This window comes from Cnephaeus nilssonii, assembly GCF_951640355.1.
Source record: "Cnephaeus nilssonii genome assembly, chromosome: 16".
Lineage (NCBI taxonomy): Eukaryota > Metazoa > Chordata > Mammalia > Chiroptera > Vespertilionidae > Cnephaeus > Cnephaeus nilssonii.
The window spans coordinates 46,747,501-46,771,606 of NC_137087.1; the positions used below are offsets into that span (position 1 = coordinate 46,747,501).

General features: G+C 41.1%; 1 protein-coding gene across 4 annotated transcripts; it reads left to right on the plus strand.

The window, feature by feature from the left end:
• The first annotated feature begins 16,632 nt into the window (after positions 1-16,632).
• On the plus strand, positions 16,633-20,421 carry SFR1 (SWI5 dependent homologous recombination repair protein 1). Of its 4 annotated transcripts, none has more exons than XM_079793419.1 (4): positions 16,633-16,734; positions 17,523-17,644; positions 18,226-18,633; positions 19,635-20,421. In XM_079793419.1, the coding sequence occupies exons 1-4, from the start codon at positions 16,722-16,724 to the stop codon at positions 19,824-19,826; spliced, it is 735 nt and encodes a 244-aa protein (XP_079649545.1). In that variant the 5' UTR covers positions 16,633-16,721; the 3' UTR covers positions 19,827-20,421. The 4 variants fall into 4 exon arrangements, with proteins under 4 accessions (XP_079649545.1, XP_079649547.1, XP_079649546.1 ...); XM_079793421.1 differs by having other exon boundaries at positions 16,695-17,440; XM_079793420.1 differs by having other exon boundaries at positions 16,719-16,820.
• Positions 20,422-24,106: the final 3,685 nt, after the last annotated feature.

Consider the following 24,106-nt stretch of genomic DNA (forward strand, 5'->3'; position numbering starts at 1 on the left):
GGAGACTGTGGGCTGGGGGGTGGGACCAAGAGGTGGTCAATGCACCTCATAGCGACTGGTCAATCGGTCATTCTGGTCGTTATGGTTGCTGGCCTTTTATTATATAGGATGGCCATTTGGATGCACCCTTTTGTAAAATATTTGTTCAAGTTTCATGACCATTTTAAAATTAGGATTGTTTGTCTTTTTCTTATTCATTTCCTTTATCAGTTGTATGTTGTAAATACCTTCTCTCAGTCTGTGGCACCCATTTCAATGCTCTTAAATTTTATTTTATTTTTTATAAACAGAACATTTAATTGTTTCCTCAATGGTCAGTGTGTTTTATGTCTCATCTAAGAAACCTTCCAAGGTCATGAAGACATTCTCTCCTATAAGTCTCCTAAAGTGTCATTTTTAACCTTTCACATTTGGATCTTCACCTTTTTCAAACTGATTTAATATATATATATATATATTTAGAGAGGAAAGAAGAGGGAGAGAGAGATAGAAACATCAATGATGAGAGAGAATTATCAATTGGCTGCCTCCTGCACACCCCCACACTTGGGATTGAGCTGGTAACCCGGGCATGTGCCCTGACCAGTAATCGAACAGTGACCTCCTGGTTCATAGGTTGACGCTTAACCACTAAACCATGCCTGCCGGGCTCAAATTGATTTTGGTGGATGGTGTGAGTTAGGGGTCATTTCATTTTCCCCATTTGGCTATCCAATTAATCTAGCACCATTTATTAAAAAGATAATTCTTTCCACCATTTCTCTGTATTGACATCTTATCATAAATCAAGTCTCTACCTCTGCATGGGTATGTTTTTTAACTCTGTTCCACTGCATTCATCTATCCTTTTTCCAATTCCATACTATCTAGATATCAAGTTATTTAGTAGACAATGTTGTTCCTTTTTGTTCCTCTTTTTCCACATCTTGGCTGTTCTTGGGCCTTTACATTTCAGTTAAAATTCAGAATCAGCCTGTCACACACACACACACACACACACACACACACACACACTCTCTCTCTCTCTCTCTCTCTCTCTCTCTCTCTCTCTCTCTCTCTCTCTCAAACATCTACTAAGAAAATTTAAAATTGAAATTGCACAAAATCTACATACCAAACTGAGGGAAAGCAACATCTTTAAAATGTAGTTTTCCAATTCATGAGCCCTGTCCATGCCTCCATTTATTTAGATCTATGCTTTCTTGAAATGTTTTATAGTTGTATGTATTTTATAGTTTATATGCTTTACAAATATACAATTTTTATGTTTTAATGTTTATGCTTTATATGCTTTTATGTTTTATGAACACATAGTTTATATGGCCCATATTTTTATAGTTTTCATAGGTTTCTGTATAGAGGTTTTATGTCTCTCATAGGTATTTGATTTTTTTCATTCTATTTAAAATGTCTTTTAAAATTTCATTTTCTATTGGAAGTTTATTTATATATTGACCTTATATGTAGTTATCTTGCTATATTCACATATTATTTTGAGTAATTTATTTATAGATTCTTTTGTATTATCTGTATACTCAATTATGTCATCTGCAGATAGTTTTATTTTTTCTCTCCAGTTCTTATACATTTTTTCTTTTTTTCCTTATTACATTTTGTAATAAGAATTACATCATCATTCAGTACAATAATGATTAGAATTGTTAATAGCAAGCATACATTTTAAAGATAAAGTTTTCAACATTTCACCATTGTATTTATCATAGTTTTTAAAATTAAATCCTCTATTAGATAAAGAAGTTCCTTTTAATTACTAATTTGCTTTTTTACCATAAATTAATGTTGAACTTTATCAAATGCTTTTATCAGTATAGAGAAGAGTTTATGGATGTAAGGATTTGTTTAGGTATATTTAGCAAATATCAGGGCTCACATAGCTATAATAAGAAAGAGTTTCCCAGGAAATTTGCCCCAGAGGGTTGTAAATTCTCCTTTTTTAAAACAAAAGCTAACCATCAAGCTTTCCTTTTAAAGCCAACTGTGGTTGGGTACAGAATCCTTAAGAAGAAAGAGTGCTACTCCTAATTTTTAAAAATTTATTTTTTATTCTTCACCCAAAGATATTTCTCCATTGATTTTTAGAGAGAGTGGAAGAGAGAGGGAAAGACAGAGAAATATCGACGTGAGAGAAACACATCGATTGGTTGCCTCCTGCACGCGCCCTGACCAGGGCCCGGGCCGAGGAGGAGCCTGCAACCAAGGTATGTGCCCTTGACCGGAATCAAACCCTGAACCCTTCGGTCCACAGGCCGATGCTCTATCCACTGAACCTAACCGGTTAGGGCACTATTCCTAATTTTTGTTTGCATGTCAGATTCACTTCACAGCAATAAAGCTAACACTTGAGATAAGCAATTAACAAAAATACAAATAATCACATTTATGATTATAACAGGTCTTTGAATGTGAAACTATATTTGCAAAAATCACACTTGACACATACAGAAGTGTTCATCCAGCCCTCAGCAATAGGGACTACCTGGAAAAAGCTAGACTTGAATCTTCACATTCATGCTATGTTCTTTGAACCAGTTTATTTGTGTCTGGATAATGAGATTTCCAGATCCTTTTCTCCCATGCCTCTGACTAAACATAGAAGACTTACTAGAATAAACATGGATGAAGTAACACTGAGCCACAACATGAGAGGAGGGCTGTCTAAGGTTATTCAGCAGGTTGGCCTCTTGCAATCCTCAGGAATCAGTCATGCCAGTCAACACCTAGAAATATGCTAGACTCAGCTACTTATCAAGAACAAGCAATAGACAAGTTGTTCTGAGCCTGTGAGGATTTCCGAGAAGACGAATCATGATTTAATCATTTGTGTTTTCCAAAATTGAGCAGCTGCCTTGTTAAATTCTTAGCTGTGAACAGCATAGTTCTCTTTTCTTGAGGATGACTGGTATTGAGCATGGGCTAAAGCAGGACATATTTCCTCTACATTTTCTATTTATTCTAACTCCCACTCTTCGGGATATTCCATAGAAAGTAACTCTAGTAGGTATAGATGCACTCACTTATTCAGAGTATATAAAATATGTAACAAGTGTGTAGCAACCAAGGTTTTTTAAATTTTTATTCTGTATTTGTAAGGCAGTCCTCCTCTACTATAAAAGTAGATTAGGAGATGAAGAGTTGGGCATTTTAGTAAAGCCTTAAGCGTGCCCTAATAACTAGGACTCTGATGCTTCAGACAATGGGATACTGACAAAAACAGAACATGTGCTTCTGCAAGTAGTTGAGCGTGAGTATGACCTGATGCTTTTTACAGAACAGCATGAAATAAAGCAATATTTAATTCTGTCATATGAACTAGGAACAATAATATTAGCAAGAAGAGACCAAGCTACATGCTTACAAGTCTTTATAAAAGAAAATCCCTTTTAATAAAACAACTTTTGTTGAGTATTGAATAAATATTTAAAATAAATCAGTTTACTAATGCTTCCTCTTAATATTCATTTGCTACCTATTCATTATGTCATTCATTTGCAGACACTAAACTTTTAAAAAGAGTATATAGAAAAAAATTATAATAGAAAGCATTCTACTTATTTTATTTTTCTTATGAATTTAAAAATTGGTGACTGGCATGACTGACATCTCTGATTGGACCCCCTGAAAAGCCTTTTGTGCAATCGCTGGGAATACAAAGATCAAAGACACAGTCCCTGCTCTCAAATAGCTCCTGGTGATACCTACAGGGTGCTGTGAAAAAGGACAGGCATCTAACTCCAGCTGGAAGACCTGGGAGAGAGAGAGAGAGAGAGAGAGAGAGAGAGAGAGAGAGAGAGAGAGAGAGAGAGAGAGAGAGAGAGAGAGAGAGAGAAAGGAGTATATGGGCTACTAGGTGAGGGAGTGGGAATTTTGACTCTTGATCCTAGTCTGAAGATGGGAGTAGGAATTAGGCAGATGGAGAAGGAGTGTATGTGTTGCACATGCACTTGTGTATCTGTGTTTTCTAGGCAGAAGAAAAGGACAAGATGATAAGGAGAGGAACCTGAATGATGGGAACTGCAAGAACATAATTTGAGAAGGCTTGTATGCGGGGTGTGGGCTGGGAAATGGCACAAGATGAAGTTGGAAAGGTATGTATGAGTGATTTGGTAAAGAATTTGGATTTTATCTTGAAAGTATTGGGTGTCACTGAACAATCTTTAAATCTTTAGAAAAATCATCCTGGCAGCCATGTAGAGAACAGATGGGCGGGGAAATGAGATGGCATAGGGAAAGTGGTGTGCAAGCCTAGAAGCCAGGAGACCAGTCAGGAGGCTCTTGCAGGCAGGCATCCAGCCAGACCTGAGTTCAGGCAGCAGCAGTGATGTTGAAGTGAGAGACAAGACTTATTTAGGCAAATAAAATGAATAAATTGGGCAAAATAAAACACTAATCTTAGCTTTTCAGATAAATAAAACTTATTTACATTTTTATATTCCCTGAAATGATTCAGGTTTCTCTACCTTTTCCAGAGGTTGTACTAATGGTTTATAGCACAGTTAGCATAATTAATGGAATTAGTGTTCTTTTCATGAAGCCCAACATATATTTACTTCTTGATGCACTCATCTGACTTGTTTTCCTGAAGCTGAAGTTAGAGGTTGGTTTCCATGAACCTGCCTTATTTTTACTCCATTCCCTGGCTACACAGACTACAAATTATGCTGTCTCTCACAAGAGGATTGAGTAAGGGGTAGAAAAGATAAACCTGTTAAAACCCATCCCATTGTAAACAAAGCAACTCAAAAGGCACACTTCCAAGAGAGCTGGTCTTTAGTGAATATTTCTGTGATTCTTTGATCCAATGACAGAAGCATCAATAAGATAAGACATGCAGCTCAAAGGTTTAGATTAGATTTGAGGAACAGTTTCTCCCTCAGAAAAGCTGTTCAGTATTGATAGCAGTTATGCCAAAGAATATTCTTCACTAGAGATTTTTTTTTGGGGGGAATGGTGGTAAAATATATAAAAAATTGACCATTTTAACCATTTTAAGTACAATTCTGTAGTATTAAGTACATTCACACTGTTGTACAACCATCACCATACCACCATTCAACTCCAAAACCTTTTTATCATCCCAAACTGAAACTCTGTACCCATTAAGCAAAAACTCTCTTGTCTCCTCTCCCTCCAGTACCTGATAACCACTATTCTACTTTCTATTTCTATGAATTTAACTACTCTACGTACCTCATATAAGTGGATTCAGACAATATTTGTCCTTTTGTGCCTAGCTTATTTCACTAACCATGATGTTGTCAAGGTTCATCCATATTGCAAAATGTATCAGAATTTATACCTTTTTAAGTCTGAATAACATTCCATTTTATTTAAACTAGTGCCCCGGTGCACAGATTCGTGCACATTGAAAGGAAATTAATTAGAAGGTGGCTGTCGGGGTGGGACTGGGTGAGACACGCCCTGGAGCCAACCTCCCACAGTCCCTCCCCAGCTTGCCACACCTGAGGTGGCGCTGTGGCTTGAAGGGCATCTGCAGAGTGAGCAGGGTCCCTCTGGCAGGTAGGGTCCCTTGGCCTGGCCTGCAGGGATAGGGCCGAAACTGGCTCTCCGACATCCCCCGAGGGGTCACGAAGTGAGAGAGGGCACTCTGCAAAGTTGCTGTTGTACAGAGTGTGGAATGCAAACGCAAGTTTGCAATAAGCCAGATACAGGGCCGACAGTGCCCCAGCAACAACATAACCCACGGCCGAAGGTGGAATCATGCGGCCCCACAAGGAATCAGGCTCCCTCCTCTCTGGTTTCGGGGTGAGTCACCCGAGAACCACCGCTGCCAAGTCACTGCTGCTCGGCAGCTCCTGCATTGACCGTCTGCCCCCTGTGGTCAGTGAGCATCATAGCTACCAGTCGGACAGACACTTAGCATATTAGCCTTTTATATATATATAGACAGATACTACATTTTGTTTATCCATGAATCTTTTGATGGATAGTTGGGTTGTTTCCACATTTTGGTTATTGTGAATAATTTAGCTATGAGCATTGGTGTACAAATATCTGTTTGAGTCTCTGATTTCAATTCTTTTGGGTATATATTAAAAAGTGGAATTGCTGGATCATGTGTATTAGGAAAATACCCAGTTTTTCCCCCTGTGTGTCTTTCCTTTACTTTCACACTACTTCTGACATTTCTGTCACCAAATGTGTGGGTTTTCCCCCCTCCCACATCAAGCAATTCTTTGTGACATCAGCTGGGTGGCCTATAATTTAACTCAATTCTGATACTATCTACCTATGTAGCATCAGATCCCACAGGTTAAGGACTCAGTCCCATTAGACTGCCCCACCCCCTATTTTAGACACCAATCACAAGTAGTAGGCCCCCAGGTTACCCACAACTTTTATCCAATTTGGCTTCAAATTGGAGGTTCCCATGACCAGTCTCCCCCCTTGCATTTTATTATGTCCTAGAACAGCTCACAAAACTCCAGGAAACATGTTTACCCGTTTATCAAAGGATATGATAAAGGATAAAGATGAACAGCCAGATGAGGGGATACAGAGGGCATTGAGGTGAATCACCCTCCTAGTACGTGCATGTGTTCACCAACCTGGAAGCTGTCCAATTCCCATACTATTGGGATTTTATGGAGGTTTCCTCAGGTAGGCATGATCAATTATTGACTGTATTTTCAGCCCCTCTCCAGAAAAGGGGTAGGAGAGGGACTCAACATTCCAAGCTTCCAATCATGGCTTGGTCTTCCTGCTAACCAGCTAACATCCAGGAGCCAGAGTCACCTCATTAGAAGCAAAGACACTCTTATCACCCAGAAAATTCCAAGGGATTTAGGAGCTGTGTCAGAAACTGAAGTCAAAGACCAAAATTTGAAATAAGGATGGTCCTAGTGCTTTTATTACCTAGGATTTTACAAGAATTTCAGGAGCACTGTACCAGGAACTGCCCTGGGGTGTCGGGGAGGTAGAGAGGGAATATCCTCTTTATAATAAAAGCCTAGTATGCTAAGTGTCCTACTGTTCAACCATTCAACCAGTTGCTATGATGCGCACTGACCACCAGGGGGCAGACGCTCTGACCAGCAGGTTAGCTTGCTGCTGGGGTCCGGCTGATCGGGGACTGGGCAAGATGGGCCAGATACGCCCTAGAACCCTCCCCGGCTCTGATCATGCAACGGTGGGGTCCCTTGGCCTGGCCTGCACCCTCTTGCAATCTGAGACTCCTCAGGGGATGTCAGAGAGCCGGTTTCAGCTCGATCCTTGCAGGCCAGGCTGAGGGACCCCACTGGTGCATGAATCCGTGCACTGGGCCTCTAGTATATATATCAACACAGGAGCTGCCCCCTGGTGCTCAGTGCACTCCCACAGGGGAAGCGCCGCTCAGCCAGAAGTCAGACGCACAGCTGGCCAGTGCAGTGGCAGTGGCAGGAGCCTCTCCCGCCTCTGTGGCAGCGCTAAGGAGCAGCGAGCTGAGTGGTAAGGAGTAGTGTGCAGGTGGGCGGTAAGGAGCGAGGGATTGTGCACTGGGACGTGGGGATCCCTCAGCCCAGCCTGCGCCCTCTCACAGTCCAGGAGCCCTCGGGGAGTGGGCCTAAGCCGGCAGTCAGACATCCCTCTCATAGTCCGGGACCCCTCACTCCTTACCACCTGCCTGCTCACTGCTCCTTACTGCTCGGCTCACTGCTCCTTAGCATCAAATGTTAATCAAGGCAAGGGCATGGGTTCCAGAAAATGACAGAAAAGTAACCAGAGTAACCAGGGGTGTTTTCTGCAATGGCAAGTGGTGGGAAATAGGACTTAGCCTGAAGTCCTGGGCTCGGGATACTGGGACTCAGGTGATGTGGGAGGGCTGTTACCAGTAAGAGGAAGGGAAAGATCACTGAAGAAAAAAGTCCTCTATGTAACAATCAACGCCCCCCCCCTCCCCCAGGGATGGTGTTAATTGGATCTCTGTTACAATTACCAATGTATCCAATTTGTCTTTGTAAACTCCTAAAAAATATACTTTTATATACTTTTTCCATTTTCAGCACCTAGCACATCTTCCATGGTATCATCATAATGGTTATTTCTATAGGGACTTTTATCTGTAACTCCAACTCTCTGTGAACTAAGTAATGTTGGAAACTGGTAATTTCAGGTGTACCAAAACGTACCAAAACTAAAATCAGAGAAACTCAGAGCTGGAAAAGATTACCTTTCTCTCTACAATTCATAGGTGAGAAAACTGGGACCATAGAACTTAACTGAATCTTCCAAAGGCTAGTTAGCTGTTAGTGGCAGGGTCAGTAAAGAACTCAGTTGCTCTGATTCACTCCTAACCCCTGATGCGGCCACAGTTCCATCAGAATGAATGAATCAGAGAAAAAGAGTTGTAAACATCAATTGTGTCATTTGTATTCACCTAAACTTGTATTCAAACAAAAATCCCAAATAACTTCCCCTATTTAAGCTGACAACCCATGATTATATCATATTTAGTACAGATTTAAGTAACCTCACCTTCACAGTTTGTGACCACAGCCCATTTCATGCCCAATTCACTGCATAGAGCAACGAAAATCAACAAAGAAAATGTTTGGACTGCTAAAGAAAATGTAAGTAAGTAAGGTCTGTGGCTTTACAGCCTTACTCATTTAAAATTTCACCTGCTGTAAATTGTGGCTTCTCTAATTTACAAGATATAATCTGGCTTCACCTGACTATTATAATATTCTGTCCGTCCTATGGAAATACACATGTACCTATAATGCATGTTTACATCTTTATTAATCACTTTACAACTTTATTGCGCACGAATCTGTGTGCCAGTAGCTCTCTGCGGGGCCTGGCCACTCCATCCCCGCTGCCCAGAGGCTGTCCGCGGCCCAGAGGCACATCCGAGGCTGGGTGCGGAACGCTTGCCTCGTCACCATGGCGACGAAGCAAGCATTCCACCAGGCCGCTCACGCTGCCCGCTCTCAGCGGCCGCCCCCCTGGGACTGGGGGACTCTGGCGGTGCTGAGGGGACTGGGCACTGCCATCTTGTGGCTATGGGCGCCACCATCTTTGTGACGGAGTGATGGTTAATTTACATATTACCCTTCTATTAGATAATTTTTGCATTTTCAATCTTTTTTATTCAATTGTATCAAAAGACCTTGATAACATTGAAGTATGCATTTCTCATTAAGGGAAGAAATTATTTTTTCAGAATTTGGCCCCATTAAATATGTTCAGGTTTTGTGGTGTTTGATCTACTATTTGGATATTAAAACCCAGATTAAATCTATAGAATAACTTATAGTATGAAGTAAACAAGCCTAGTAATCAGTAGTCTGTTTTAACAAATAGTGTTTTAAAACACGAGAGTTTTGTTCTGGTTAAGGGCAAGAAATCCTATATAATAAAAGGGTAATATGCAAATTGACCCCAACGATGGAACGACCAGAACGACCGCTCGACCAATCATTATGAGGCACACTGACCACCTCTTGGTCTCTTTCCCCGGCCGGCAGGCTCCCCTCGCCCAATGGTGAATGGGGAACCGGGAATGGGTGGTGGGGGACGCCGATGGCACCAGGCCAAGACCCCTACCCCACAGGTCGTCCCACACACAGAGAGCGACTGTGGCGGGGGCAGGGCCGGCGAGTGGGCAGGAATGGCCGACCTCTTGGTCCCTCCCCCTGGCTGGCAGGCTCCGATTGCCCGATGGTGAACGGGGAACCAGGAGTGGGTGGTGGCAGGGGGCGGGGCCGGCTGTGGGCAGCCAGGGTAGATGGCCCTGATTGCAGGCCAGGCCTAGGAACCGTACCTGCACACGAATTTCATGTGCTGGACCTCTAGTATGTAATAAAGGTGTCACCCTCCCCTACTTCTCCCTCCTCTCTTTCTCTTTCTACCCCACTTTCCTCTCCTCCCCTTCTTCCTCCTCCCCTCATTTCCCTTCCTCCCTCTCCCCCAACAACATTCTTGGCATTGAATTTCAACTCTTGAGGACAGCTTCAGTTATGAATGTGATGGTCCAGGAAAACTTCCTGTAGTCTGCGCTTAAGCAATTACTGATTGGAAGGCGATAGGTTTGCTAATTAGTATTCAAATGTTCAATTTCAGCCTCCTGAGTACTCTCATTAGTCCACATAATTCTTACCTGTGGTCTTTCAAACCTGTGATAACATGCTATTTTCATTGCTCAAAATCAAGTCACTTCAGATAGTGACTCATTGCATCTACTGTTTGATATCCATGAATTTCTTTTTCTTAAATGAATTTTCTTCCTAGAGCTTAACCCGTTCTGAGAATGGAAGAATTCTACGTTGAAGGAAGCAGTTAGTCTGTTTCTGTCAAACTATAAAAATAGAAAGTGTTCATAGCAGACAGGGTTGTATTGGTGGGTAGAAGTGGTTGATTGATTCATCCTGAAAATTAGTGACTGAAAATAAATCGCGATCTCCGTAGGCAATTATTGGAATGAAACAAAGTCAGCTTTAAATACCTTCCAAAGTTGAGGAAAACAGCTCTGAGTGAAAATAATATGTACAGACAAAACTGCTTTTTGAAAAAGGGGAACATCTTGCCAAAGATTCAAACTCATTCCTTTTGGGGCAGTTCAATTGCACAAGCTTTATGCTAATTATTGTTATATTTAAGATTTGGCAGCTTCACAAAAATCTTAAACTTGTACAAACAGGTTCAAAACACCCTAGTTCAGTGGCTCAGAATTAGGCTAGGAAAGCATTTCAGATAATGCCAACCTGTAGTAATGCTTTTGTTTCTTTTTTAAAAACCCATGGGCAGCTTATAATGTATAGTTTCACAAGAATTTGCTTAACAAGTCGTGATTAGTTACCTGCCCTCCAAAACCCAAACCTGTGTACTTTAGTATCATGGGATACTATCTGCCAAATGACAGGCTTTCAAAAGTCTGAGAAGACCATCTTTGAAGGTGAGTGTTATTCCTGCATTTGGTATGAATTCCACTCACAGCAGATCTTCAGCAACATAAAAGCTGAGTTTTCAATATCCAGCATTCATAGAAGGGCATAGATTCACAAGTTATACCAGAGTTTAAGGAAAAGAGTAAACAGTTCAATGGAGATAGACTAAGCCATCATTCCCACGTACTGTGAGTATTGGAAAACAATTAACCTTTTCTTGATTAAAAGATGATAAAAGTAAGCTTAATAAGTGGCTATAAAATAAGGATAATTTGACTCAGAGCCACTTACATCAAATAAAAAATAACTGAGATGATATAGGTACTTGACAGCTGCTATACTAATAATCTGAGTGGCACACAGTGGAAATTTGGGGAGATGGGAGGGTTGGGAAGAATCTGAGATAAAGGTGTATGTACACTGTTGAAAGAAAAGTATTATGTCTTAATCTTGTGTTAACAAAGTCTAAATAGCTGGGTAATCTTGGAAGACTATGTCAGGGTGAATGTAGCTGTGTTCTATGCTTCTTCCTAAGAACCTATTTATGGGAAAGATGTATTTTCACTATAAAAAACAGTGATATCATTTGCCATTATTAAACTTCACACATTATTATTATTATTATTGGTTGCTACAAAAGTGGAGAGCTGGGTAATGTTGATCTCACTGACAAGCTGTGTGATTTAAACACGACAAGGGGGACATGAGCACTAGGCAAAATCTTGAAGGTGGAAGGGAGAGGATCAAGTAAGAGATGCCTTTGCCCAAGCCACCTCCCCCATCTTTGATCATGCCTTTCCATGGATACTACCTGGTGATTCAGATCTGGTGGTCAGGGGCTCTGCATTCAGTGGGTTTGATATAGCTCATAAAGTTCCATGATGAAAATCTAAGACATTTTATGTTACCTTTGGGAGTGGTGGAAAAGGGATTAAGTTTCTATCTAGCTCTCAGATCCTGAACAGGGCCATAAAATTCCTGGTTCTGAACAATTCAGATTTTCTCTACTACTATCTTTCTCTATCATCAAAGTTTGCTAAGTGGTAGAAGAGCAGAAGCAAAAAGATCAAAAGGGTCCTAGCTCATGATAGAATGGTCTCTTAACTCCTTATTTCCTGGTTCCATTGATACCCTTGCTCCCCATCTAAAAAACATCACTGAGAAGAAACCTTTTATACTCTTAAGACTGAAACAAAAGTGAAAGCTCAGGGTAGAAAACTGAGTTGATTTCTTTTTTCTTTTTTTGCTGGCACTTCAAACAGATTTAAATACTGTGAAATTATCTTGGGAATTATCTCTCAAACTTCAGGTAGTTAAAAGTGATTATAAGACATGTTCTGTTGCTTAAGGATTTGCTGACATCTAATGCCTTTTTTCTCCAAATAAATGCACTGATGACATTTCTGAGTTAATAAAGGATCTGAGAAAGACGTGGCCCTGAGCAATACTTTTATTACCATTACTTTTCCACAATCTAACTCATCTGCCATGACCCTCCCACCCACATACACCCTTACCCCCTTCCTCACTGTTATTAATCTAACCTGAATCACTCTATTCTTCTCCAAGAGAACACACCCCAGTAATAGCAGTGAGTCATAGACACTCTACTTCTTTGGTCTCTAATGGACTTGATAAAATGCCAGATGTGAGAGAATAAAAGGAAAGGAACTTTAGGTGAAAAGAGCTCTTTGGGATCTTGTTCAGTATATTACCCTCAGTATTAGTTACCAGACCAATTTTCTAGTTGCCTGGGGGTGGACGGGTTTGTTATCATACTAATACTGTTGACCATTCCCGTATTTCCATGCTCTCAGTAACATCCTACTACTCAGTGTGGCAACCTTTCAGGCATGCCTATAGCTAAGTCAAGGGCTTTTTCATCTTGAGGTTGAAAATAAAATCTTTTCCTTCCTAACTGAGCTAAAGCATACTAGTATTAAACAGTTCACCCCTTTGATAACAGTGTGTTCAATAGTCTCTGCAAGTGAATCATTACACATTATAAATGTTTATATGAGGTCTTTAGGTAATAGAGAAAAGAAAAAGTTTGTCAATTATTCTCAAAGGGAAACTTATGAGAAGACAGAGGACTAAATAAAATGTATCTTCTTTACCAATAGATAGGTCTTTAAGATGATATTTGAATTCATGGCAAGAGAAACCTAGAGGGGAGTTTTTAAAGGCAATTATATACAAATGTCATAAGAAATACTGAAAGTCGATTAAGAGAATTTATATTTTCTTTTGAGTGTTATAAATCTGTATTAGTTTAATTTGTCTTAATAAATACTATAAATCAACTTAATCATGTGCATTCTGCATAATTCCTCACCTAAGTGGATTTAAATCTGGTCTTAAAAATGTATACTTACATTTTTAATTGTTTAAAAAATACCTATACTAGCTATGTCTACATAATACAATTTTCTTTTTCTTTTTGGTCAAACACAGAAAAGTTAATGGAATGGAACTTAGGTCACCCTGAAATTACTGTTAAAAATTTAAAAATAATGCTAAAGCCAAGAATTAAAAAAATTAAATACATCTTCCTAAACAAAATTTTGAATTGTGGCTTAAAAGTGTGTGTGTGTGTGTGTGTGTGTGTGTGTGCGCGTGTGTGTATGGAGAAAGAGAAAGGGGTGGTGGAGAGGGAGACAGCATTCACTATGTTCTTCTTGCTATTAAAAAAGAATAAAAAGCCTCAGAAAAATTTTTTAGGTCTTTGTCATCATCCTACCAACAATAATCACAGAGAAGAATGGAAGGTACATTTTAGCACTCCTTAATGAATAACAAAGTGACTAACGGTAGCCCTGGGTATTGAAGAAATTTAAAAACACAATGAGAAAACCTGCCTTAGGTTGACATTAATTACTATTATCATTGAATTCCATTGCTCAAATTGTTCTCCATGGAAGGGTAAGGAGTCATTGCCTTCTGGCAATATTTTTTCCTGCCTGAAAAGTTTCATAGGAAAATACAGTGTCCCGTGTCAGCACCACCAAACTCCTTAAAGGTCAAAAAATTTGGGGCTCCTAAGGACATGAAAATGTTTGCTAGGCTTTATCTAAAGGTACAGTGAAAACTATAGAGGCTATATCCCAGATCCCCTACACTAAACTGAGAGTGGAATGTATGTTTCCATTTTGGTATGTGATGGGAGTAGGTAAAACACAAACATATATGGGAATATATTTTTATTGATTTCAGAGACGAAGGGAGAGGGAGAGATAGAAACATCAATGATGAGAGAGAACCACTGCCTTCTTCTTACCCCCCGCCCCCACTGGGAATGGAGCTCACAACCCAGCATGGGCCCCGGCCAGAATGGAACCTGGGACCCTCCAGTCTGCAGGCCAACGCTCTAGCCACTGAGCCAAATCAGCAAGGGCTGAAAATAAGTCTTTCTGAGTGCTTACTCTGAAGTTCTTTAAAAATCTGGCCAAAACAATCTCATTTTAATATACCAGTTCACATAATAAGCAAGTCAGAACATTTGCAAGGCAAGATGTTGTTTTCCTTTATGCAGCCAGCAAAAACAGCTCTGAGCTTAGGTTGTAATGATAAAAGGATTTTGGAGCAGCTGACTTGAGGGAATCATAAAAAGGACCCAACCTTATGCCCCAAGGTGTAAAGAATATGCAGAGTCTGCATTGTGCTTCTAGTGTCAGGACAAATCATTCTGCTTTTTTCAGTGTGAGTAACTGATGCCAATGGATGAGTAAAGGGAGAAATAAAAGTGCAGACTGAGACCTGTGGCTTGGTTAGGTGAATAACACCCCTATCACAAAATCATGAGTCCTCACGTTCATTTTCTAAATTCCTTGAGATTAATTTATATCATTTTTGAAAAATTTAGGCGTGGAATACATATTAATTACTGTGGAGGCTCCAAATTTCCTGCTATTTGTGGTTTAAATTGTGAGAGATATCACGGATCACAGCCCCCATTAAAAAAATCTGTGGCCTTTTTTGGAAAGGTAAGTGCAGGGATGAAATACGTGGTGCATTCCTTTAAGTCAATTAGGGAATGATGAATATAGTTGCTATCCTATATAATAAAAGCCTAATATGCAAATTGCACCCCCTCCCCAGGTCCTTCAACTGCTTGCTATGACATGCACTGACCACCAGGGGCCCCACGGAACATGGTGGGGGTCGGTGAGAAGTGGCACTGGCAGCAGTGGAGGGGCTGCCGGCCCCATGGACCCTGACAAGAGCGGGACTGTAGCAGGATGGTGGAGCAGATGAGTGGGCAGCGCCAGGTCCAGGCCTACACTGCACCCTGGCCCGCAGCCGTGCTCACCATATCTCTGCGTGGGGACTCCAGCGCTGTTGACTCAGGCAGAGGGGGCTGCGGGGGGCCCAGGTGCTGCCCAGGGCCCAGAGGTCAGCTGGGACCTACCCTTCCACGCCAGGCGCTGGCGCTTGGATGGCCTGCCAGGCGTAGGGACCACACCCATTCAATGTTTTCCTATAAAGTAACAAACAGACTGCTTCTTAGATACTAGCACTGTTCTCAGGGTCTGTAATGAATTCTCATTTACTCCTCTAATCTAGGTCGATATTATAATCCCATTTTACCCACGAGGAAACCGAGGCACAGAGACACCGCATTACAAAGCACATAAAACAATGGCGCCGCAATTTGAACCCCGGCCATTTGACTCCCACATTTGTCTTGAACCACTGCGGCTGCTTAGGTCTCAGTGAAATCCTCCTGGGTCCTGACCACTTCTAAGCCCGTCGGAAAGGTGTCAGCACGCAGACAGTGTCAGCGCTTAAAAGGGCCATTCCTTCACTAGGGCTGAGAACCGTGGCCCCTGAAAACTCCCACCTTCCTGTGACTGGGAAATGACTCAGCTGTCTTTCCCTACACGCAGTACTCCACCCGCTTTAGTTCACTGGGTTGTTGCCCAGCCACAGGCCATCGCCACACAGGAGACCGCGAGGGTATTCCAGACTAAGGAGGTCGCTGCCCAGGACTCAGCAAGGGCCAGGTCTGCTTCCAACGTGTGCATGAGGCAACAGCATCATCTCATTTAGGGACGCGTTCTGCTTCCTCGGCTGTGCCGCAACAAACGTCCTTGGACGGCCTTTTCCTCTCAGATTTGAAGCCAAACTGAGGAAACCTAAATTTCGAGGTAGATACACCAGAACCTCTGTGACTGGACCGCAAAGGCTAGAAACGCGCTCAGCTGGGTGGATTCTCAACAGGCCGTGAACCCAGCGCTGCTCTTTCGTGGTCTCGGCCTTTGCAGAGTTTACAAGCTGTACATTCCACACACAGACCTCCCTGAGGCTCTCGGTCAAGTCCGAGGAAAGGTCTTTGCTGTGGTGAGCAAGGAGCCCAAACACAAACACAACGAAGCAGGAAGGAAGGTTCTGCACGAAAAGAAGAGGGAGGGAAAGCCGCGAATAAAAGCGCGCTCCGTCGGAATCCGGCCGTGAGCTCCGACGCTCAGCCCGGCCTACCTGACGCCGGCAGAGGCTCGAAGCTGCGCGCGCAGTCCCGCTGCTCCAGGGCGCTGGGCGGAGCAGGACCGCGCGCGCCTGTCAATTTGGCCAATCACGCGTCTCTGCCGCCTCTCCCTTGGCCTCGCCCCGCCCCTCCCCGCCCCGCCCCGCCCCCCTGGTGGAGACTCCTGGCCGCGCGCGCGCAGTGCCGCCGCTCTCGCGAGCTGGGTGAAGCCGAGCTGCGCGGGTCAGTCAATCTGGCCAATCGCGCGCTGTTTCCGCCTCCCGCGAGGCCCTGCCCCTGGAACGCGAGCGCCCCTGGCCGGGGCTGGGCGGGTTTCCATCGCTGTGGGGATGGCGGAGGGAGGTAGCGTCCGCGGCCGCGGGTAGCTGTGTGAAAGCTGAACTGCCTTGGGGGTCCGCTGTGCAGTCGAAAAGCGCTGCCTTTCCGCGGTCAGGGGCCCTCTCTACCGCACCTCGGGCCTGGGGCCTCCAGGGCTCGTGTGGTTCTCTGCAATGGTGGGAGGGAAGGGAGGACTCCTCTGTCACACCCCCCCCCCCCCCCCCCCAGTAAAGTTGATGCCTTTGTTTCGGGAAACAAACAAAGTGGACTCTGCTTTGCAGGGTCTTTTCGCTACTTAAACGGAAATGGTGCAGACAGGCGTAAATTTATTTGCGGTTGTTTTCCTTATCCCTAGGTCCTGGAGGGTCACTGGTTCTAATCGCACAGCCTTTAAGGTTCAGGGTGGTGGGACAGGTCTGATCATGTTCTTTGGGGGCAAGATTTCAGTTATATTTCCTCTCCTTATGAAGCTGTCAGAACGAAATTAAAAGAATTCTTAACTATCCAACGTTGTTCTCCCCATATGGCAGGTTTTGAATATGAAAACAAATGGAGAGTCTTGTTTATTATGAGACGCTAGTTAGTTAATTTGTCATGAAAAAACTAGTAGTCACCATGTGAACCCACACAACCTTATTGAGGAGGGTAAATGGAAAACAACAGCAAAAAGCAGTAATGAATCACAGCTAAGTGCAAGAGGAAGACGCTGGCTTACTTGCTGATGTTACCTGTAATAAACAATTCTTTGATAAAGACAGGATTTATGTGGGGGTTAATTTGATTTCCGTTTTGTGATGATTTTTGTTTTTTAGAAGTAAACCAAGATAACATTTTCAAGATGGAAAGTCCTTCGGACTCAGCTGTGATTTTACCTAGCACACCCCAGGGCTGTGCCAGTCTACCATCTCCCCATACAAGTAGTTCAAGAAAGCAAGTATGAAAATTTAGTTCTTTCCGTGGGCCAGTTCTATGTTTCTAGTGATTGTGGCAGTGGTGGTTTTAAGTCTACTGAAGGTTGTTAATTAACATCATGTGTAGCATTAATAAGTGAATTAAATAATTTTAGATTTTCTAAGATAATGTATTTGACTTTTCTCCACCCCCAAAATTTCATTTTGAGTCAATTATTTAGTTTCAGATCAGGTTATTACAAATTGAAGAAGTTTGAATCTGCAGTGGCATGAAGGTCTTTGGTGGCAGGATCTAGGACTATTCCAAAATTTGTAACTGAAGCACCTAGAGCAGGGTCAGGCATGTGCTAAGTTGCTGAACAAATGTTTGTGATTACTGGAATAAGTGTCTCAACACTGTTGTAGATGAGTGATGACTTTGCTAAAATAAAACTAATGGAGCTTCCAGGAATTAAAGACATTTTGTGATGGTTACTTAAGATATATGGAGACAGAAAGCCATCTAGATAGTGGTGTGTGCCATAGAAATGTACGGTCTTTATTTCTAGTAGATTTATTTACATCAAGAATATTTTTAACATTAATGCTTTTCTGCCTTTTACAGCCTATGAGTGCAACACTTAGAGAACGACTGAGGAAAACTAGATTTTCATTTAATTCCTGTTACAGTGTGGTAAAACGTCTTAAAGTAGAGAATGATGAAAATGATCAGACCTTTCCAGAGGAACCATCATGTTCAACAGAAGAAAACTGTTTGGAATTTCAAGATAATTTTAAGCACATAGACAGTGAATTTGAAGAAAGTTCATATTTGAAAAATACCATCAAGAATATCAATGCATGTGAGTCTAAACCACTTGATACTGGCTCTTGCAGTGATCTCCAAAATGACTTTGATGAGAATCTTCCCCAAAAAGGATTAAATGAAGAAAAGGCAAAATTGGTGAAACAGATTCAGGAGAAAGAAGACCTTCTTAGGAGGCTAAAACTAGTCAAAATGTATAGATCAAAGGTGAGGATAATTTCAGAGTCATTGCATAATTTCTTTTTAAATTGTTAAATTTATTTTTAGGTAAATAGTAGGAAAGTCATTTCAAAAAGAGAAAATTATTTTTAGCGTAAGTATTCAGAAACCTGGTTTCCAACAACTTTTTTTTTTTCAACTTTTAACTCAAATATGTCAGATTTACTAGTAGAGTAGAAGAGGCCTCTAAACACCAGGTTCAACTTTTTAAAAGTCCCACCCTCTGTTTAATAGCAGTTGAAGTTTTTCTAGCATGTAGTAATATTAGAAGTATCAAATGTTATATGTAAGTACAATGAGAATAGAAGTGACAGCTGATAGTGGATGATTTAAAATGTTAAACATGGGCCACAGAGTATAATAAAAAGCATTTTTAGTAGTGATCTTTTATTCCTCCAAATTATTAAAAGTTCCACGCATTTTGTTTGTAAAACAACAACAAATATACTTTAGATTCATCCCAGATAGATTGAATTAAATAGGACTTGGGCACTTGGAAGAGGATAACCTTTATTTACCTGGATCATTCAAATTTCTGCAATTTCTCCTTCCCTAGCAATGTGGAATAAATGATGGAATAGTATATCTTATTTGCTGTCTTGAATTTTTAGGATTTTTCTAAATATAGCTATGAGTTTTATGAGATAATGAATGCTGAAAAATAATTTGAATATTTCATTTTTAAAAGTACAGCTGTAATAGAAACCTATTGTTGCTTTTCTACATAGTTTTGCCCTACTTAATGCTTTGATTTTTCCCTGAGGGTAAAGGGAGGCCCAGAGGTCCCACCAAACAAAATACCCTAGAACTCAAAATTGGAGTGTCATTGTAAAAATAACCCAATTTTTCCCTGGGTAGAAGGCTCATTCATGACCAAATATGTTGGTACCCTTTAAACCTACTCCACTGATTTAACAACTTAAGTAAGTTAAAATATGCCTATCTAGTTATTGCCATACATTTATATGTGTGTTTTTTTCCTGTTTCAGAATGACCTGTCTCAGTTACAGTTGTTAATAAAGAAGTGGAGAAGCTGTAGCCAATTGTTGCTTCATGAGTTGCAGTCAGCTATGTCTGAGGAGAACAAGAAACTCAGCCTTACTCAGTTGATAGATTACTACGGGTTAGATGATAAATTATTACACTACAACAGAAATGAAGAAGAATTTATAGGTGTTTAATTCCTAATTTTTTCTCCAGAATATCTTTGAGGATGACAACTTAAAAAATACTTACACACTTTATTTTATTGATTTTTTTACAGAGAGGAAGAGAGAGGGATAGAGAGTCAGAAACATTGATGAGAGAGAGACATTGATCAGCTGCCTCCTGCACAACCCCCACTGGGGATGTGCCCGCAACCAACGTACGTGCCCTTGACCGGAATCAAACCTGGGACCTTTCAGTCCGCAGGCCGACGCTCTATCCACTGAGCCAAACCGGCCTCAGCTACTTACACATTTTAAAGGGAAGATGTAAACCATTAGGGCTTAAAAGAAGGTATCTTGATTAACATCAATTTAGGGTACTCTGTTAGATAAATATGTAAGTTCTAAAATGAAAATTTAGTATTTTGGATAATCTGTGAAAAAAATTGACATTTAAAGATGTGTGAAAAAATTTAAATCATGTTTTAAAACATAATTTGGGCAGTTTTGCAAGTCAGTTATAATACATTTTTTTGTTTATTATCAAAAGATGTTTTATTTTAAATGTTAAAAAATAGTTCATTCTGGTGAATGATTAAACCTAAACTGGTCTAAAATGCCTGCCTGTCTCCTAAGTTTATGAACCTTGTTTCCATCAATTTACCACATATTCCCATCTGTATGCTCTATTAGGTAATTAAACTCATATGTCCAAAATTATATTCCCATTTCTACAAATTTGTTCCTTGTATTCCTCATCTCATTTAGTGACATGACCATCTATCTCTAACAAAACCACATATCATCTTCTCCTACTTCCAGACATTATGGCCTACAAGGTCTTTTGCATTCATCTCCCTTTCTAGCTTCAGCTGTGAAATAGATGGGAGTGTCTACTTAGTTCACAGTTACGGTACTTCTCAGCCAGAAACCCATCTTCATAGGATTGTGTTTCTGGCTGCCCTGTTGTACAGTGTCATCCTGGCCATGTACAATAACCCAAGCTGGCCCATTCTTGGAGAATTTAGAACTGTGCTCAGGAGAAAGCTCATTTCTTTGTGGCTGAAGCTATTGTATGTAAACTTGGAAGCTGGTGCACTTTCAGTCCTTCCTGGGAGCTTTCTGGATTTCTGCTTTTGGGTCCTTTTAAGGGCAAAAACAGCTTTACTTTTAAAAAACCCAACGAACTTATAAAAAAGTATTTCCCTACTTATAGACGCCCCCCTCCTCTAGGTGCACCCCATTTTCAGCCCAGTTCCTCCCAATGATCTAACAAACGTAATATTTGGCATAGCAGGAGACCCAAGGACTGCTCTTGCATCCATCCTAATTGTTAGTGCTCATGACAGTAAACTCGGTCACCTTCCTCCTACCTATCTTCCCCCCCCCCCCCAATACATAAATTCTCCCATCTTGAAACTGCCATTGTCATTGGCTTCTGAACCAAGAGGACTGGGCTAGGCCTCACATGTGCTTCCCTGGCCCTGGGGAACTGTGCTGTTTTGTGCCAACCAGCCTCCATCAATTGCTGCTCAACCAGAGGGCCTAAATGTAGCAGGGAAAGCGGTTTAGCTGCTGATGGTGCTGGCACTTGACAGCCGCTGCACTGCTAACTTAGCACATCCCCTGGAGTCACTTACGTGTTCATGTTCACTTGGGAGCACTACAGCATCAGTGGGAGTCTGGTCCTAGGAGAATTGGAGAGAGTAGATGGCACAGTAAGGGGCATTTCCAAGGCACTGGCTGGAGGCTGAGGGCTCTAACAGCATAGTGGGTTCTCTAGTAAGAGGGAGTAGGTTATGGAATATGGATCAGACTTATGGGAGAGTTTGGGGCATAGGGATGCCCATGAGGTGGTCCCTTTTTACAAAATCTTTTCTGTTGAATTTCACCTCCATTTAATGTATACATTACAGGCATACCTCAGAGGTATTATAAACGACTCATTTCCAGACCACTGCAATAAAGTGAGTCATGAATTTTTTGGTTTCCCAGTGCAACTTGGCTAACTGGTACAAGTCTAGTTTTTGGCCCATCTCAGCTTTCAATATGTCTTCCTCAATAAGCTTATTCATTTCTAGCTTTATTAGGGTTATTAGTTGACCTAATTTAAATATTCTTGTGTCTCGTCTCAGGGAATAGGGAGGCCCAAGGAAAGGACCAACCAGGCAGTGGAACAGTTAGAACACAGACATTTACCCATTAAATTCACCATCTTATATGGGCATGGTTTGAGGCGCCCCAAAATAATTACAATCGTAACATCAAAGATCACTGGCCACAGTAATGAAAAAAATTTGAAATGTGATACAGAGTCATGAAGTGAGCAAATGCTATTCGAAACATGGCGCCAACAGACTTGCTTGAAGCAGTATTGCCCTAAACCTTAATTTTGTTAATACTCAACCAAGAATATTTTTTCCATTGATTTTTAGACAGTAGAAGGGAGGGGGAGAGACAGAAGAAACATTGACATGAGAGAGACACATCAATTGGTTGCCTCCTGCACATGCCTCAACCAGGGCGGGGCCAGGGATGGAGCTTGCAACTGTGCCCTTGACTGGAATCAAACCCAGTACCCTTCAGTCCCCCGGCTGACGCTCTATTCACTGAGCTAAACCAGCTAGAGCCTGAATAACATTTTTATTCAGAAAAATGAAAGTGAACACTTAGCACTTGCTTTGCGTCAGCTTAAAAAGTATGTTAACTCATTCTAGTATTACAATGATCAACATCACAATTTTTAAGACAAGGAAATTTAAGATCAAGTAGTTATTTAAAAACTAGTTATTTAAAATTAGTGCCTGAGCCAGGATCTGAAACCAGGCAAATCAGTACCAGAGTGCTATGCTTAAAGCCATGCTATGTTTGACCCAGTTCATTACATTGCTTTTAAATAATATAGATAATATTTTAAAGGGCTATAAAATATGAATATAATTGCTGTTAGTTCAGCAGAAGCTGAAAAGAATCAGTACCATGGACAGTATCAAAAGTAGGTTGGGGTGCATGACCCATGTACCCTTCCACAGCCAATCCCCCAAACTGGAGGATACTTCCTCTTGAAAAGTTCTGCTATTAGAATATAGTCGGGGGGGGGGGGGTGGTACGAGGTTCCTGCTAACTTCCACTCTATACATATCTCAAAGCTGTGGCATTCAAGTCAAAAAGCATTGCCAGTCACCCAGGGTGGCTACTAAGAAATAGAAACCACACAGCCTGTTTGGTTTGTTAAGACCTTGGAATTCACAGAGCATTATCCAGTGAAATTTATGGCATTGACTATTAGCAAATGGAGCCTGCAGGCAGTTAATTTAGGTGACATGGAATTTGTATCACCAGTGGGGGGAGGGGGGAGACTAGTACCATATTTTCCAGCGTATAAGATGACTTTTTAACCCAGGAAAATCTTCTATACTCCCAGATGTCTTATACGCCGGAAAATACTGTATATCCATGATTGATTCCAACTGACAGGACAGAGAACTGTCAATCCTATCTTATGTACAAGGTATTTGTATTCTTCACACACTTACCCACACTTGGGTCCATGTTCCCATGCCCCTCCCCACAATCCCCTTGTCAGATAATTTTGAAGGACTTTAGATATAGGAAATGTTACCAATGGCACTTCCCCGATGAATCAGAAAAAAAATGGACTACTTCAGGAGTAATTCTACTACTAAGGGAATTCATAAAAATGTTGGTCATATTATTTCTCTTACCATTCCCATCTAGTATTGATCAGTGTGTGGGTGATCAATTATAGTATTATTCTGGCAATTTCTAAATAAATTTTAAATCTCCTAAATACTTTTTTCTAAATAGGCTTTATAGTAGCTCTCTTGCTTTACCTACACCAGTATACATTGGACATGGCGTAGCAGATTAAAATTAGCAATTAATTCACAAATTGCAGAACAATGAGACATTGACATCACTTGAAGATTGTGGTCAGTGTTCCATATGGTATCATCTTAGAATGCAGCACTCCACTGGCTATAGAAGAGCAAAGCAGTTTCTGACCAATTAATCTCATTATCTCATTCTCATCTGCAGGAACATAGCAATAAACTTTTCATGGAAATAAAATTTTTTTTTCTGTTTGCTAAACAATTGGGTAGGACACAAAATTGAATTCTGTTACAATGAACATAACATGTAGAAGATTACTAGTATGTTATTTACAAAAATATGTCATAATTTATGAATAATTTAGGACTTGATAAAAGTAAATAGTTTACCATGTTCTCATTGCTAGAACAAAGAATAATCTTAAATGTTCTGGCAATTTTTTTTTCTGACTATAGAAG

Bases quoted from the DNA above. Each gene is read 5' to 3' on its own strand.
- SFR1 (XM_079793419.1), top strand. The intron at 17,645-18,225 runs GTATGAAAATTT...TGCCTTTTACAG, and splicing joins CAAGTAGTTCAAGAAAGCAA to CCTATGAGTGCAACACTTAG. The intron at 18,634-19,634 runs GTGAGGATAATT...TTCCTGTTTCAG, and splicing joins TCAAAATGTATAGATCAAAG to AATGACCTGTCTCAGTTACA.